We start from the raw sequence: 18,483 nt of genomic DNA, 5'->3' as shown, positions 1-18,483 counted from the left end.
ATAAAAGACTGCCAACAACTTCAAGTCTGGATATTTTTCCGTGGCTAAAACTGAGCTAGAATGTAGTACACCCACATCACAGTTGGAAGTTGTGAGGATTCATTCAGTTACATTAAGGACTGTCAGGATCCTTTAGAGGCTCAAAGTAACCTTATTTAGCAAAACTGCCTTTTCAGTCTCTTCTATTGGCTTCTAAGTACAGAGGATGGCCACCTTTTCATCTGAAGGGCTCAGCAAGTGTGATGCCAGGCTTTTTGGAGAGGTTTTTTTCCCCCTCTCTATCTTCTTGTTCAGTTGAATCTGGAGAAAGTTATAAAAGTCATGTTCATTAAAACAAAGAGTGAGAGAGTATTCCAGCAGTTTGGAGAGCACAAAAAGCTGTTGGGAAGCTTTGAAAGGGATTTTGTTTGAACTCTAAAAAGAATCCCTCCTCTCATAAAGTGACAACCCAATATCCCCAAAGGGAACAGCAGGAGGGAAATCTAAACCTGTGGACAAAGTCAACCGATAATGATTGGAGAGTTAATTACTTTAAAGCTCACAAAGACAAGCTGAGGTGTTAAAATGGCTCCTGCAAACACCAGCGTCCTCCCCTTGCACCTAGACTAACTAATGGCAGCAGGATGGTAGCAAGAAGGACCTGAGCAGTCCCTGATGATGGCAGCTTTCACCAGCTCTGAGCAAACTGATCTTTATTCATTTTCTGTTCCATCCTTCGTCTCATCACCTGCCCTCACAAAGTGTTACCGTAAACATGTATAAAAACACAAAGCTGCATCATAGAATCATAGAATGGTTTGGGTTGGAAGGGACCTTGATCATCTAGTTCCAAACCCCGCCATGGGTAGGGACGCCTTCCACTAGACCAGGTTGCTCAAAGCCCCATACAGCCTGGCCTTGAACAATTCCAGGGATGGGGCATCCACAACTTCTTTGGGCGACCTGTTCCACTGTCTCACCACCCTCATAGTGAAGAATAAATTCCTTATATCTAATATAAATCTATGCTCTTTCAGTTTAAAGCCATTGCCCCTTGTCTACATGCACTACATGCCCTTGTAAAAAGTCCCTCTCCAGCTTTCTTGTAGGCCTTCCCTACTGGAAGGCTGCTATAAGGTCTCCCTGGAGCCTTTTCTTCTCCAGGCTGAACAACCCCGACTCTCTCATCCTGTCTTCATAGGAGAGGTGCTCCAGCCCTCTGATCATCTTCATGGACCGCCTCTAGATTCACTCCAACAGGTCCATGTCCTTCGTATGTTGGGGGCCCCAGACCTGAACTCCAGGTCTCCAAGTTGGGTCTCAGCAGAGTGGAGTAGAGAGGCAGAATCACCTCCCTTGATCTGCTGGCCACGCTGCTTTTTATGCAGCCTAGGATACTTTTGGCTTTCTGGGCTGCAAGTGCACATTGCTGGGTCATGCTGACCTTCTCATTGACCAACACCCCCAAGTCCTTCTCCTCAGAGCTGCCCTCAATCCATCCTCTGCCCAGCCTGTATTTGTGTTTGGGATTGCCCTGACCCATGTGCTGGACATTGCACTTGGCCTCGTTGAACTTCATGAGTTTCGCATGGGTCAAGCTCTCAAGCCTGTCAAGGTCCCTCTGGATGGCATCCCTTCCCTTCAGAGTGTCAACCGCATCACACAGCTTGGTGTCATCAACAAACTTGCTGAGGGTGCACTTGATCCCACTGTCCATGTCACTGATCAAGTTCAGTGATGCTGGTTGATAGAGTCCTGCAATATCTCAGCCCTCCCTCTTGGGATTAGCTTAGAAAAAACTACTCTTGCACATAGTAGCAAAATGCTTCCTGTGATATCAGTGCATTTTACGTGGTGAAAGGAGAAACTTAAATCCAGTATAGTTATAACTAACAATTTACTGTGGAGCCTAGGTGCTAATCCTTTTTTCTCCAGCAAATTTGTTTTGAGTCACACTTTATATTAAGATTCCATTTGTGAGGTTTAACACAAGATTAGCAGGTGTTTCTTTGTAAAGCGTATAGAGTTTAAACACAACGGTAGGCTGTTTCAGACAATGATGAGCTATTGTTATAAAAAAGCCTATTGACCCATTGGACACGTAACAATTGATTATAATGTATTAAAACATCTATTAATCACATACTAATCCTTTATCTTGTGCATATAAGCAGAACCTCTGTATGCTGTATTGTGAGATACTGTGTGTATGAAAGACACCATCTTATAGGACACTACCATGTATGAGCCACCTGTTTTTTTTCTGCTTTGCTTTTAGCCTTTTCCTTTGCACTCCTAAATTCTATTCATCCCGTTGCCTCTTTAACATGTGGAATAGTTAATGCAGCAAAAAGACGTGCTCCTGCTAAGGTTTCAAACATACGTTAACAGGCCACTAGTTTCTTCTCCATGACTAGCACAGCCAGTCCATATCTGGACCTCCTGTGGCCAGAGCAGGGCCTCTGGAACTCAGGTGGCCAGATTTTTCCTTAAACTGTCATCTTCTTCTAACCACTTTGCTCTATGCTTTGTATCTCTGGTTGGAGAACAGGAAGAATAATATACATTCACCTAACAGAGCTCTTACAGGAACTAATTAATTAAGGATTGTAAAGTACTTTGATATAGAATTGTGGTATATTTGCCAGAGCAGAATGGAACATGTGGGATTTATTATAAGAAGTCACTGTCTCCACCCCTGTGGGATGACAGCTGATCTACCACAAACACTTATTTCCAAATTACAGTATTATGCCAACTATAACTCCTGAGTTGAGACTGTTATAGCATTTACCTTATAATCTGTTAGTTTCAGGAATTAAAAAGCCCCCAAATCAGTAAGATGGCAGCAGGAGACTATTTTATACTATTATTCAATTCTATTAAGTGTGATAGATGAGACAGCAAATGATCAGAAAATATGCCCACAGGTTATTCACTTGGTGTGCGCCTGTGTGTGTATAAATATATGCATGTATATATTAATATTATCTATATTAGTACTTATTAATAGTGCTTAAACTAAACTGGGCAGTGATGCTCTGTTGTGTGCAGCAACGCATATCCTCATACATGAACCAAGAAACGTTCTGTTTGTTTTCAGAGGAGTGGTCTTAGTTACATGGATTAATCTTTCAGATTAAATTACAATATAAAAGGCTGTAAAAAAAAAATCTCGTAAGTGGCAAAAAAAAAAAAAAAGGGCTGTTTTAATCCAGAAGGAATATGAGGTTGAAGGTTTTTACAGGGAAGCTGCTGAACCCATGGCAGGTGAGCGATGCAGAGGTGGTGGTATAGGTATATGTATATGTGCATTCAGCTCATCAGCAGGGACACGCTCAGGATGACTGTAGAGGCTGGGAAGAAACTTGCCACACCCTTAGGATGACTTTTCTCCCCAGGGTCGCTTCTTTCAACAACGTATGCCAGGAGACGCAATTTCCAGGTGGCTGTAGTAATATATGTGATTATGTGTGGTAATAACAGAGGGAGCATCCCGGCTTTGTTGAAGGCACGGGAAGTTTTGACAGACTTTGATGGGGGTCAAGACTTTGCCCTGTAGCAGCTCTGAAGATAAATAGGGATCTGTCACCATACCAACATGGACTACTATATAGTTGTTTCTAAATATGTAACAGCCTCACTAGTTCTCATGGAACTGCACCAGTGATTACAGCCCTCACAGGGAAATTCTTATTCTTATATATGGCAGTAATTTCATGCACAAGAGTTTTGTCACTGATTTCAAACAAGTGTTCAAACTCTAATTTAGCATTCTTTTTTGTATACTGATGAATTTGGTCTGCATATGGCTGGGCTTCATTTAAGCAGTAGTCTCCAGCTTGTCTTACACCCCTGCTATACATGTAGCAGTTTCAAGATTTTGATTTTTGAGAATGGAATTTAACTCAGATCATGCTCTTAACTTCTTGCTTTCTCGCACTTATGAGCCAAAAGTAGCGACCATACATGCATTTTTAGAAAAATCCTAAGGACTTTTGGAGAGAGGGATATGCTTACTATGTACACTACAATATATATGTGCAATCAAATATATTTTTCCACCGGGGAGGGGAATATCCTTTAAATAAGAATATTTAAACTATAATTAAAGCAAGGGCATTAATGCAACAGAGTGAACTGGGCCATAAAACTTCTTTCTAAAAGCAGATGAGAGCAAGTAGTTTTGCTTTTAGATACTTTTTTTAGTATCAGGGACATCCTGTTAGCAGATGGAATGGGTGTATTCAATGCGCAGGTGTCTAGGCACCTGTTACTGCTCAGGGGCATTAACTGTTGTACTTCATCAGTTTTGTGATGGCTATGGGAGGGTAAATCCCCCAAAACCTGACAGTAGATGACATGCTAAAATGTGCATTTTACTGTTTACACTTCCTTCCTTGATGGGCTTATAACTTTTCCATGGATATTTTAAACGTAGTTTTAATTTTTTTCATACAACAAACCAGAAACATTTCCTATCTAGATCACAAACCAAAACGCACGCAACATATTGGACATTCTCAATTAGATCAAAAGAATTTCAGGTACTTATGGTTTGTCTGTGTAACATGCACTGTCTCAAACTGAACTGCCCTAAATTCACATAATGCAATTCTTTTGAAGTCCTTATTTTGGGAAATGGTTTAATTTACAGTGATAGTGGATCTATGTTCGCTGGAGGATGATTCATGTATAAAGAAGTTCATGTGCTTAACTTCACAGTTTACATAGTGTTAGGTACACCTGTAAATGCCAAGATCCATAGGAGTCTCTCTTCAAACAAAAGGCTCTTGAATATGTTAAAAACTGGAACACAATACCCAATGACATATTGTCTTATAAAATTTATATTTAGGAAATGAATTAAATTAAGAAGAAAGAATTAAAGTATCTAAACCAGAGACTTTTACAATTTTTCTCTGTGCTATTACTTATGCCTTCAGCACACTTGTAATTTCAAAATGGCCAGACAGATTGTCGAGTTTTCTCCAGTGTTTTGTTTCCTGAACTGGGATGTGGCCATGCCAAGTTTCAGTTTCAAGAGATTATGTTTCTGTTTTACCACTAACCAAGTTGTAAATTTCCCGGAAAGGAAAAAAAAAAGTTTATAATGGAAATGTTGACACAACGTTCAGAATAGTGTTGCAAATGTGACGCTGTGCTACAAATTGTGCTGTAATGATTTATATTGTTCCAAATAATTTAAAAACTATTTTTAATCACAGCCAAGTCCTGCATAATTCATGAACCTTGAAGGATTCCCCAACAAATATTATGTCACTACATATTTCAATTTCCCGCTTTGTGTTTAAAACGTTGCATCTGGCAATTAAAAGACTAAAACCTCATTCAACAGGTATGGTATGATAGATACATGCTGGAATTTTATTTTCACCCTGTAGCTTTCTGTAAGTAGGTCATTCAATTTTACAGTGCTCTAAAACACCACGAAAGAGCTTCTTTATACACTATCTCCAGCAATTGACTCTGAAAAAGTTGCACTAAACCTTAATGCTTAGTATTTTATCATGGAAACTTTGTTGGCTTGCTGGTCTACATGCAACACATGATCTAGGAAAGACCTTCTTAATTTATTGTAGGAGGTCATTTTCCACCCACTCTAAAAGGAGATTTTTTTTTCTTTTATCTTTATCTTTTCTTCTTCAGGACCAGGTATTTTTAGAAAACTTTGCAGGCAGGCACCTAACGCAGCACGTCACCCACAAGCCATGGAAAAGAGAATGTCTAGGAAACCTCTGAGACGGGTCACGTTTCAAGTTTGGGAAGATGGGAGGTGTCTAGTTGGTGCTTGCTTGAGTAGGTAGATTACCTCTTTCTCCCTTGTGTGGTACCCTGTGGTATATAGCCTACCATGTTTTGTCATGCCATACGTCGGTGAAAAGTGCTGTCTGCTAGCCATAGCTGAGAAAACCATCATGAGTAGTATTAGAACTTCGACGCGGCGAGTGGCCTTTGGCAGCATGGCTCAAGACAGCATAGAGAGTGTTTTAAACGAGTTTTAAGGCCATATGTGTTATGACCTTGTCCTTTAAAATGTATTCCTCATAACATCTTGTTACATTTACAACAAACTCAATGGGAGGACAACACCTGTAATTTGTTCACCCTGCTTTCAACCCTCGGACTACGGTTGCCTCAAACACAAGCCTCTTCCTCCGGACGGAGGAACTCTTCAAGCCCTTTAGGAAGGATTTGCCAAAGCCAGCCTGTGGTGCTGCTTCCATCGAGACATTTTAAATCGCCCCATATTGGACGAAAAGCCCAACCCAAGCCCCCGAGGACGGCGTGAGGGCCCCCGGGAGGCGGCGGTGACCACTTCCCCTCAGGCCGCCTTCCCGCCCAACGCGCCCCGCAACGGCCGCCCGCGCGCCCCGTCCCTCAGCCCCGCGCCGCCGCCGCGCTCGCGGCCTGCTGCCGCCGCGGGGACGCGCCTCCCCCCAAACTTTATTGCCTTCCCCCCCTTCTCTTTTCTCTTTTTTTTTTTTTTTTTGAGGGAAAAAGGTGGGGGGAGCTCAATTTCCCACTTGCCAACAGCAGATAAAAAAAGTGGGGAGGGACCTCTTCTGTCACAGCCTATGTAGATTAACCTTTCAATTAGCTGTTATCAGGTCCTGTGTCTTAGCACCAGTCCTCGCAATCTGCCTCCGCTCGGCATCGGGAAGACTAGAGGTCTGGGGTGGGTTTCTGTTTTAATTTCTAAATTAATGATAATCGTTCGTGTGGTTCCCCTCCCCCGCCTCTCCCCCTCCGTGAGCTGAACGCTGGTGTCTGATCTGCCCGTCCACCTTTTAGTATTTTGGAGTGAGAAGAGGAGCCCCGCGGAGGAGGAGGGGAGACAAGGTATTCTCTCTGTATTCATCTTCTTTTTTCCCCCTCTTGCGAAGGGGCTTAGCGAAGGTAACTGGTGCAATCAATCCGCTGGCTGGGGATTCCCTCCACCCCCTCCCCGGCTCGTCTGGCTCTCCTGGCTGGGTCTCTCCAGAGCGTGTGTGTTTGGGGAAGGGGGTGGGGGGAGGCTGTGTTGTTGTTGTGTTCCTGGCTCTGGTTGCAGCCAGGAGAGAGAGCGAGCGAGCGAGAGACAGAGAAGGAGAGAGCGAGCGAGAGAGAGAGAGGAGCCGCGATCGCGTTTCAGGGGCAGCACATTCCGCAGGAACCGCTGCTGCAGAAACACACACAGGCAGAGAAAGGAGGTCATTGCAAGCAGAGGGGGGAAGCCGGCACCGGAGGTTAGATTCCCAGGAGTTTATGTGGGGGGTAATAGGGAGCATGCGATGGGTTTTGTTTTGCACTGGGTGACAGGCTGCAATTTGCCATAATAACCCCCTTTCCCTCCCCTCTCTCAGCGCAGGGGGCTTGTCACTAGGCTGGGTACTTCTCTTTTTTTTTCTCTGTTGCATTGGAGGCTGATGCACGTGTTTGCAGACACTTGCGCTGGGTAAATGCGTTGCAATGCTCTGCGTTTTGCAGGGGAGGGGGAGCAGCAGCAGGAGGCAATGGCTGGGGTGGGGAGGGGGGAAATGGAGTGGCGGAGGGAGGCAGGGGATGGCTGAGGGTTTTGTGTTGCATGCTCCCACCCTGCCTTTCTGAGGCGGCAATTGTTCCTTCGCAGACGCGGTGACGGAGAAGTCCCTGTGCTTCGCATGGCGAAACTTGCGGGGACCCGCGTGTGGCGGCAGCGCCGGCAGTCATTGTCGCCGTCCCACCCCCCTCCCCTCACTCGGCGGTGCGGGGCGTGCGTGTGCGCGCGCGATAAGCGGCTGCCAGCGCCAGGCACCTTGGGCGGGTTGCGCGGGGAGCGTGCGCTTCCATCTCGCCCGCCCGGGCCAGTGGCAGGATCTGAGGCACGCGCGTGACGCTCAAGATTTAAGGCTGCGTATTAGTGTGTGTCGCGCGCCCGCCCGCCCGCCCTGGCGGGCTGGTCCAGGCGGCCGCCGGCGCTGTCTCTGGCGAGCGATCACCCTCTCGAACAAACTTCAGGAGCGGGTGGGGCGGCGGTGGCGGGTGGGGGAGGGTGGCGAGGCCGGGGGCACCAGACGGACGGCAGTGGTAGCCAACGGGAGGGTGGGCTTGCGAGAACTCTCGCCTCCGCGGGCGGCGGGCGGCCAATGGCTAGCGCTCGAGGCCCAGCAAGGAGGCGGGCCGGGCTGTGGCAGGCGGGGGGGCGGGCCATACGGATGTGTGGCGGCGGCGGCAGCCAATGGCAGCATCCAGCTCCGCCCTTTCTCATAGGTAGGCGGAGTTGAGCGTGGAGGGAAGGGGCGTGCCTCGTGATTGGCACGTCCCGCCTTCCAATGGGAGAGACGGGCTGGTTGCTGGGCGGAACAGGGCCGGTGTGGGCGGTTGATGGACACGGGCCCGGGGCCTGTGAGCGTGGAGCGGCGTGCGCAGGACGGCCCAATGGCGGGCGCCGGTGGGCGGGGCGTGAGGGTAGGTAAGGTTTTAATGAGACTCCATTGGGCTGTAATCAGTGTCATGTCGGATTCACGTTAAGTACAACAGGGCGAAACAAAATGGCGGCGTAGGTGAGGCGAGCCGCGGCGGTAGGGGGAGTCGCGGCGGCCGCCGGCAGGGGGGCAGCGCAGCAGCGGGGGCAGCCGCCTCGGCGCAGTCTGGCAGCGGGAGCAGGGGAAGAGCCGGCAGCAGGGGGAGCCGCTGCGGCGCCTGGAGGAGGCTCCTCCCCCCGCGGCCCCGGTCCCGCGGAGGTGAGTGGTACTGGGGAGGGGGGCCCTTTCTGTCTGCCTCCCGCGGGCGCGGCGGGGCGGCCGAGGCGGCCGCTGCCTCTGGCACCGCCCGCCCGCCGCCCCCATGGGGTGGGTGCAGGTGCACGCCGTCGCCGTCCTCTCGGCTGCCCTCTCCTGCGGGGTCGTCGTGCCCCGGGGAGCAGTGCCTGCGGGCTTGGGGTTTCTGCCTTTGAAATGAAAAAATCCCGGAGTAAGGCTTGGAGGGTTCAAAAGCCGGCCCCGGTTCGGCCCCTGTCAAATACAACAATGCCTTGGCGCTAGGCAGTAGGCGTTGCAAACCTCCATGGCTTGGGTGTACTGCAAAAAATTTAAGTAAGTCGAGGAGGGGAATATTCAAGCCTGTAAAGCCACGTTTCGGAAGTGATGTTCACATTGTGTTTTTTTGCCCAGACCTCACCTTTAGCATTCTGTCACTGAGCATTGAAAATAACCTGTTCTGCAAAAAGCAAACAGATACCCCTTCTGTTGAAAAATCACTATCCCAAGAAGAATTGTTTTCAGTGAAACTCTCTGCCCATGCTCCCTGATGTTATCTAGTACCATATTTTAAAGTGCTCAGAACTTCCATGGAAGAGGGTGGGAAGGGTGAATTTGGGTCATTCTGCTGGTGTCATGCTGTGCTGATGGAGTTTCCTCTGGTGTTGGTTGCTGCTGTCATGTTGTGAACGGCTTTTTAGCATATGATCTCAAACTAGCTTGTGGGCTATCACAGAGTGCAAGCACTTCATCAGTTTGATTCACATGTACCACTCTTACTCTGTACACCCCCAAGTCTCTTAATGTAGTTTTGAAGTTACGTCTCCTCATCTGCCTGCTTAAAGCATGTGGAAGTGTCATTGCCCTTCCTTATTATAATTGAAAACTGTATGTTGTATAAAGAGTAATGCAATAGCTAGCTTCATGCTCTGAGTGATTTTAAGTGTCATGAGTGCTGGGAGTCCTTGCCAGGATCTGCTTTCTGTCTCTTTGTAGGTGCGTGTATTTTGCAATGGGGAAACATGTATCTTGCCTCTTTTGCATCATTAATTGAGGTGGGGGTGGAATACAGAGTTGATTAGCTGCATAATTCTAAGTAATGGCTTGGAGGAAAAAAAATGGCAAAAAGCTTCCTGATTGCAATGGCAGTCTTCTCTTCCTCCTCCTCTGCTGCAATCCTTACCTGACCCTGATGCTGCAGCAGAGAGCTGGCCTGCTGCTGCTTCTCCTGAGTGTGTGCAGAGCAGGTAGGAGGGAGCAGAATGAAATTGTGCTTCACAGGTCACCGGCAGGTTGCAGAAGTTGCGGTCATCTTCCCATCTTCCCCCTACGCCCCTCTTCTTTTTTTCTTTTTTTTTTTTTTTTTTGGTAGCTGTGTGAACCTCAGTTTTTAAAAGTTTAACTGCATTTACATTTAAGATGACCAAAGCAATTTTTTTCATTAATTCTTCCAAAAAAACCCCAGACTTTAGGTTGTATTTTGGAAAATTCTTCTGGATACTTGTGTTGATAACTTTTAGTTTTGTTTTGGGGCGGGAAGCATAGTGAACTTTGTTTTTGGTGTGTGTATTTCTGACTATGCAGCTTGTTTTTACAATCTGGATCACTTGGAAATAATTCAGTCTAGTTCAGTCTAAAAAAGACCTTATTACAGGATTATAGGATTACTGACGACACCCAAGATTGACATGTTCAGTCAGTGCATTCCTTAATTAGAATCAGCTGTGCAATAGGTGTGTGCTTTATAAAGGATGTATTTGCATTCATTCTAAATCCCAAGCTGCAATTTTGCAACCTCTTTGTATTTATCTGATAATTTATGACTTGGGTAAAGGGACAAGCCTTGACTAGAGATGGCTTTTTGTGTTTTAAAGGTAATGTGTTGTACTTTACCCTTCGAATGCTGATGTCTGCAGCTCTCCAGGAGCAGACTTATTAGCAGACTTGATCAGTAATACAGTGTAATTAAACTTTCTCAGTCCTTGTTATCAAAATAAGATGCCATAGAGTGTAGAAGCTGAAATAAGACATATGACATAGGAAGAGCTTAATGACTGTTGTCATAAAACTTGGAAGTGGTCTTGTGCACTTCTAACAGTTTGGAAAATCTAATCTGTGATTGGATGGGTACTGTTGAGGGTTTGATTAAAAGTTATTTAATTACAAGGGGGGAAAACTAATAAATAGACACAAATGCCTGCTACTAATTTATCATTTTTAAAAATCAGTATTTCCCCAAAATCTGTTTGGGCAAGCATCATACTTTCTATATTAAATAATGTATGACCACCTTTTTGTGATTTTGGTGAAATTAACATGTAAACTTAGAAAGCTGAATGTCATTTTGAACTTCTGTGCAGCCTCTTATGTTGAATCTGGAAAGTTTGTTTCTAAAGCAGTTTGTTTGTCTTTATCCAGTCACTCAGCATGTATGTGTATATATCTCTGTGTTGCCAATCTTGGATCAATGTGTTTTAACTTGATTTATGAAAGACCTCTTTAACTTACAGCTCCAGGATCACTGAGCTGAATTACATTTCTGGCAAAAATGTTGAGAGGTTGTTCTGAATTTTGCGTATGGTAGACCTTTTCACATCAGTTGTGGAGGTCAGGGTGCTACACTTCAAGTACGTATGCAAAGTGTCAGAATAACAGAAACTGTAGGTTGTGGTAAAACAATTCCAAAATTGGGTTGGATGAACTTGGCATGGTTTCCTAAAGCAGAATGAACTTGGATTCTGTTGGAAGGTTTGAATTTAAGATGTCTTCATTTTCCTCTTGAAATATCCTGCCCTGCGTGTTGGAAGCTCCATGCTCCTGCTGATACTCTCAACTAGTGTTGATTTAGTAGGCGCTAGTATGCAGGAAGTTGTATTACACGTAGGGAGCTTTAAGTAAATAGGTAAAAATGTAGTTCTGAATGTATACTGCTGTGAGACTCCTGTACCAAGCAGCAGACTTTACATGAAGATCTAGGTTTATGCTCACCTTTTGCCACAGTCCTGGGCCAATAAAAATGCCTGTAACCGACCAGTTATAGCATTTATACTGCAATGTTCATCGGCGTCCAGGTGCTTGGAACAGACCCTGCACTATGTGTACTGGAATTTAATGAAAGTGATGTGGTTGCTTGTATGAAATTTAATGTGACAGTACTGCAGTAGGTTTAAAAATAAGGCAAGTACCTCTGACTCAGCAAATGCAGTGTTCAGCATTTAATTAAGTACTGACTATCTTCATGAAGACTCATAGTAGAACAGCCTAACTAAATAACTTTTAAACTTAAAACTAGCTTTCTAGGAATCTGGGGCTTTATACGTACAGAGAACTTCCAAATCTATAGGCAGAGTATATAAAATAGTCTCAATGTGAGTGAGTCCCCACTATATATAGTGTTCTGCTTTGTTGTACTATTGTATTTTCAGTGTCAGAGTTGTGAGAGAATTTGTAGGGTTCATAATACCATGGAAACTTTTTTCTTCCTTATATTTGTTTACATTTTGCGGCTACAGTGTTATTTTGGAGTTATCTGAAAACAGTGAATATAAACAATGCTGTTAGGGAAAGAATGACTTTTGCTAGCTGGACTAAATTAAAATGTCTGTTTACAGAACAAGTTATTGTTTTATTACAAATACTTGAAATACACAGAACTGTTATCAAATATAACTTGCATGAGTCCAGACTGGAAGCAAGAAACAGCATCCAATCTATGTAGATCAATAGGGTTCAGTATGAGAGTCAATTAAGCGTTCAGGCCCTGCATTTGTATCAGGAATGTGTCTTTTAATTCTGGCAGTTAGTTGAACTCTCATATTTATAAATCTGAAAATGCTTAAGCTTCAATCAAACCTAAAGGATGACAAATGCATAAAATGAATTGATTAATATTTTTATTATTTGGGTATAGAAGAAGTTTGTATTCACCAATAACCAGCTGCTCTTCTGTTACTAATCCTGTTGTGTAGGTGTAATAATGTGTGAAACATGATCTGGAGTTGATATTTAAAGAGATTTTTGAGGGTGTAGAGGGAGGAGAAGGTATGGGACCAAAGTGTGTTTTTGTACTCATTCTCTTCACAGTTGCGGAAGAATCTTTTGAACAAGTTGAAAATAGTTTAGATTATTGCATCAATTCAAGTTTTTTTTTTACTATTTATAATTTACTCAAGTTTTAAACTGGGTTGAAATGCAAGATGACTTGAATAAATTAATAAAAATGAGGTCCAAGGCTTGTATAATCATAGATATTATTGTTAGTTATAGGTTGCTTGCCATAGCTTTATAAACGTAGCTTCAGGTTAACTCAGATTTTGCTGTGGAACTCTTGAATCTTCTACTTTACAAGACAACTCATTTATTGAGAATAAAGATTTTTCTGCTTCTGTTTTTTATTTCGTGTCCTTTGATTTGAAGTAATTATACAATTCTGTTAATGTCTTCAAAAGTTCGCCCTCACATTTCACAGCAGAAAAAACTAATACCTCAAATATATTTACTTATTCATTAGGTGACTACTGTCTTAGTTTAATTTCTGTGGCTTTTACATTTTTTTTCATATGTTGTCCCACAGAATGAATAAACTACTGATCAAGATGTTCTTTCAGATTTCTTATGTAAGTTTTTGTAGCCAATGAATTTTCTATTGGAGTGAGATATTCCATAACAAGTAAAGAAAATTGTTTGTTAAACTGTGAGTCACCGAAACATATTTTGTCAGTGTGACCTCTTTAGATGCGTTCATGCTGACAGTGAATTATGTGAAAAAGCTTCATGTTACTTTGTTTCTGTTCCTGAGGCTTTGTATCAAAAATGTATGGTTCTTTACTGCACAGTTTAGAATGAGAAATGCCTTTGTGATTCCTTTCTCTATTGTAGGGTACCTAGGTATTAATGAAGGATGTAATGCTAGTAACTCTGTTCTGATATTTTGCTTTTGATTTTTCTGAGTTGTATAATCAACATACAGCATGGCACTTAGAGACAACATACCTTAAGAAATGGCAGTGGTTAATAATTTCACTTTCACTGGCTGAGGATTGTTTTTGGTTGGGTTTTTTTGTTTCTTTTAATGCATGTATAATCCATGCTGATAATAATTTTCTTAACCAGTGGATCTAGAAATTATTTGTAGGCAGTTTGTTGTAGAGAATGTCTTCAGATCTCTGGCTGAATGGAAATTGTCTAACAAGTCAGTAGTGAGCTAAGTGTTGGGGTGATGGAATTTAAGAAAACTAAATCCACTGAACATTGTGAGAAGTGGAAGGATTTTATGATGACTTGTTTAGCGTGGGGTGGGAATTGGTAAACATGTTGTATAATATCACAAAGATGTTTGCATACTGCAGCATCTGCAGTATGAATGCATGTGTCTCTACTACTTTAGCATTAACTGTATTCTCTCCCTGTCTTTTTTTTTTTTTCCTTTTTAAAGGTTGCAACAAACTTTCTTGTAAGGATGTACCGGTATCATCACAAACAAGTCCTTTGTACCTTTCCATAACAGTAAAGTAATTGGATGTTTCAGTCAGCAGGTATTTCCCTGCCTCTTACAACTCCTCAGGATGGATATTTTTGAGATGCATCCAAGCAGTGTGTGGAATCCTTTGATTTGTGTTTGAGGTGTGAACCACGTCTGAAAGATCTGCTAAAAGGATAAGGAGGAACCTCTATGGGTAACCCTTGGCTGGAAGCAATTACTGGTCAACCATGGTAAAACTTGCCAACCCTCTTTATACGGAGTGGATTCTTGAAGCTATACAAAAAGTTAAAAAGCAAAAGCAAAGGCCTTCTGAAGAGAGAATATGTCATGCTGTTTGTGCTTCCCACGGATTAGATAAGAAGACTGTTTCGGAACAGTTGGAACTTAGTGTTCAAGATGGTTCGATTCTTAAAGTTACCAACAAAGGCCTTGCATCCTACAAGGACCCAGATAATCCTGGACGGTTTTCATCTGTTAAACCTGGCACTATTCCTAAATCTGTTAAGGGATCTAGAGGAGCTTGTAATGAGCTTCGTAATGTGGATTGGAATAAACTCTTGAGAAGAGCAATTGAAGGGCTTCAAGAACCAAATGGCTCCTCCCTGAAAAACATAGAGAAGTATTTGAGAAGTCAAAATGACCTAGCAAATATTTTCAACAATCCTGCCTTTCAGCAGAGGTTGCGTCTGGGGGCCAAACGTGCTGTGAACAATGGGAGATTACTGAAGGATGGACCTCAGTATAGAGTGAATTATGGCAGTTTGGAAAGCAAAGGAGCTCCAAAATACTCCAGCACTTTCCCAGCTTCTCTTCCACCTGTCAGCCTTCTACCCCATGAAAAAGACCAGGTAAACGTGAAAAATGAGAGCAAATATAGCAATGCAAAAATTATTCTTGTTGTTCCTTATTTTTGCATTAGGTAAATAAACAATGATTCCTCGTGTTCTTTATTTACCCATTTAAATGTATATAAGTGAGGATGCTTGTCAGAGATCCATGCAGAATCAATTCTGATAAAGGAATTTGACTTAGCTGCCTATGTCCTGCCATTCTGTGTTTGGATAGTTTGCTCTTTGGATTTTCAGTAGATAAACAGAGCAGCAGGGAAGAGTACAGCTGAATGCTCTCTTCTAGGTCTGAGACTGTTCTTTCTTGCCTGGCAGACTGGTGTTGCTGAAATCTGCAATGTGATTTGATTGTGGCATTTTACCTTCGTTTTATGTCTGGACATACTGATTTTCTTGTAGTTTGAATACCATCTGAAATACTACCAGTAGAACTGTTTATGTATAAGACTGTTAGGATTACTATTTTTAAAGATATTTGTATGTAGATACTTAGCTTTAAAACTACAGTTAATAGAAACTGGAATTAATATAAATATTCTAGGAATATAAGTGAAGGTTTCAGAGTGATAAATTGAGCTAAACTGCAGAATCCTCCTCCTGTTTCAGTTGTTTTGTTGGACTTCCTACATGGGTTTATTTTTGCTATTACTTGAGCCTTGTTTTCACATTAATTATTCACAGGGTTTAAGCCTTGAGGGACAAGGGGGTGTCAGTTAGTGTTTTGGTATGAAAGGATAGTGTCAAAGACATGTTTGTAGGCATTCTTTGATCATTCCCCATTTAGTTATGGTGAAGTGTGTTTTGAATTTTCAGTGTTCTTGGGGGGGCAAAAAAAGCTACCTGTTATACTTAACTTGGGTTACTTGGAATATTTGTAAGTTGGTGGTTTGTGGTGTTTGTGGTTTGTTTTTTTTCCCCTCAATTTTCAGTGGTAAAGTTTGGTGGCAGTTTTTTGGCATGGAATAACCCATACAACTTTGCTATTGTAGAGGTGCCATTAGTGTCTCCTGGAAACTGCATGATAGTTTTCACTCACCTTTTTCCTTCAGCTGATTGTAAAGTGCTGGAGGATAGAAAGTGTTTGTCTTACAAATATGTAGTGAAGTCTACAAGAACAGTTGTTTGTGGAACTTGAGAGGTGACAATACAAATGTTGGTAGCTGTAGGTTGATTTTTGTGAACTTCTCTATGAATAGATGTTAAATATGATTGCTTTTATTATGTGGACATCTATTTCTGTCAGATTTGACTTCTGATATCTGAAGGATGCATGGAACTTCACGCTCAATAATCAGAATGGAAGTTCAGAAGTGTTGCTTACTGTGCAATTACTGCTGTAGCCATACACTATAAAGATTTAATTACTTGTAGTAATAAAGCTGTCTGTTTAAGTAGTTTCAGAGATTCCTCTGTAATTCTGATACTTTAGTGGCATGAAAAATTTGAAGGCTGGAGTACTGAGCAACCAAAACAGTTTAATACTATGCTGTTTCACATGAATTCTGTGGAAACAAAAATCTCCCTTGTTAGACTACTTACTGGGACTGGCATCCCTTGCAAAGAATGTTAGTTGGGTCATGGTGCTGAAAAAGCCGTTACTGCCATATTAAAATAGTGGTATAAGGATGAATCTGTCTTTTAGAAGTTAGCCAAACAAATCTGTTCTCTAGCAAGTGCTTTGGCAAGAAATAAGCTTTCATTTGGGTGCCTCAATTAGCAGTGTGACTTGCATGTTTAAAAACTGTTCGGCATACACTTTTTCCTGGCAAAAATAGTTTTGATGTGAGGCTGGTGAATTGGTAGTTGCATATCAGTGTAGTGCACTGCTTAGTTGTACTAGTTGTGGCACAGATTACTGGGCAAATCTATATAGACTTGGTTTGGATATGGGATTTTTTCTGGTCTTCCAGCTGTCTGGCTTTAAATACACTTAAAGGACAGTTCTGAAAGTAACTGTAAATAGGTGTCTGTTACTGGGATGCAACTGCATGTTCATTTGAAATTGATGGTAATTTATGAATGAGCAGAACGGCACTGCAGGAAAACTACTGGGCTCTTTTTATTGGAAGTATGTATGTGGCAGTATGGGGCATGTCAAGATTATTTATTGAATTGTATACAATAAAATGTAGCCAACTGGCATCTCTGAGGAATGCTAGTCGTTAAAGAGATTGGTGTATTTTAAAGTTTCTTCAGCTGTTTATATACCTAGCACAAGTAAGAGCTGTTTTTTTGCTTGAGTGGCTCTCTTTGGGTTTTTTGTTTTCAAATACTAGAGATGAAGTTCAAGTATCTCTTCTGTTGACTTTCCTTGAGGAGAAGAAAGAACAGGAGGATGTGCAGAAATCTGTTTAGATAACTGTGGAAGTTTTGAGTAATCTTGAGTTTTTTAACGCATAACTAACATCTCCTCAGGATGAGGCAGTTTAAAAGATGTAGTGCATTAGAAGTGCATCAGGGCTTTCTCTTTGGCAATCTGAACTTTAACACTCATAGTACCAAATGCAGACTCTGAACTTTTCCTGGGTGAGTAGAAGGTGAGCATGCCTGTGCATGTTTCGTCTGTCGTTTTTGTTCTGGTGTGGGTTTCTTTGGTTTTTTTTCCTTCTCCACTTCCCCCCTTCCTGAAGGTGTCAGGGCGTCTAGTGCACTGAGGAGATGGATACAGTTGCAATGCAGTGCCACTGAAGTTAGTTTTGCAGACCTGGAGCCTTGACTGTATTATGGGGGTGTTGAGTGTTTTGCCTGCAATGAAATACTTAGGTGGAACAGGGAGGTGAAAGTGCTAAATTTTCCCCTTGGTGGTGACGATACGGAGCTGCTTTTCTTGTCTTCGTATCAGTTGGGTGATCCCATGAAACTAGATACAGTCCTCTCGTTTCATTCGATGTAGCAATAGCTGCAGTTAGTTACAGCAATATAGCTTGCATTGCCACGTTTCTTCTTGTTATGCTTCCTCCAGGCCTATAGATCTGTGTAAAAACGGTATGTTTCCTTCAAGTGTTACCCTAATTCTTCTGGACTTGGGCAAAGGTGTGCCAACTCTGAGTTACAGGAAGAGGAAGTATGCAGCACAGCTGCTTGACTCAACTCTTCCTCCACCCCTTTCCATTCTCTAGTGTGTGTGGTGTTGCATTTTTGCTTCTGTATGAAGAGATGCAAGCACAAGGCTCATAGGAAGGACAGATTCCATTGGAAGATAGTAGCTGTCATCAGCTGTACGGTGTCTAGGCTGTACATTGTATACAGTGTAATGAGTAGTATAAATTACATTTCAAAAGCACATCACAGTTATCCTAAGCATTCTGGTTAAATTAAGGTAGATGCTTACTTGATGTGGACAGGTAACTTGAATAAAATATTTCAAAATATGCCTATTTTAAAGTGTTAAACAGGTATGTTTAAGGTATGTTAAAGGAACTTTAACATACCT

At 42.6% G+C, this 18,483-nt stretch overlaps 1 protein-coding gene across 6 annotated transcripts in view; it reads left to right on the top strand.

Moving 5' to 3' along the window:
• Positions 1 to 14,429: 14,429 nt before the first annotated feature.
• The window catches only part of KAT6B (lysine acetyltransferase 6B), a gene marked incomplete at its 5' end in the record, with an annotated part of 110,623 nt that continues 106,569 nt past the window's right edge, over positions 14,430 to 18,483 (top strand). For all 6 annotated transcript variants that reach the window (XM_082002258.1, XM_082002257.1, XM_082002256.1 and 3 more), the window contains one exon: positions 14,430 to 15,050. In XM_082002258.1, the coding sequence (XP_081858384.1) occupies positions 14,430 to 15,050 (621 nt within the window). The remainder of the gene's footprint in view (positions 15,051 to 18,483) is intronic.

The sequence above is a fragment of the Phaethon aethereus genome (genome assembly GCF_964289735.1).
Source record: "Phaethon aethereus genome assembly, chromosome: 7".
Taxonomy (NCBI): domain Eukaryota; kingdom Metazoa; phylum Chordata; class Aves; order Phaethontiformes; family Phaethontidae; genus Phaethon; species Phaethon aethereus.
The sequence above is the reverse complement of the archived record's forward strand: the minus strand, read 5'-3'. Positions and strand labels throughout refer to the sequence as shown.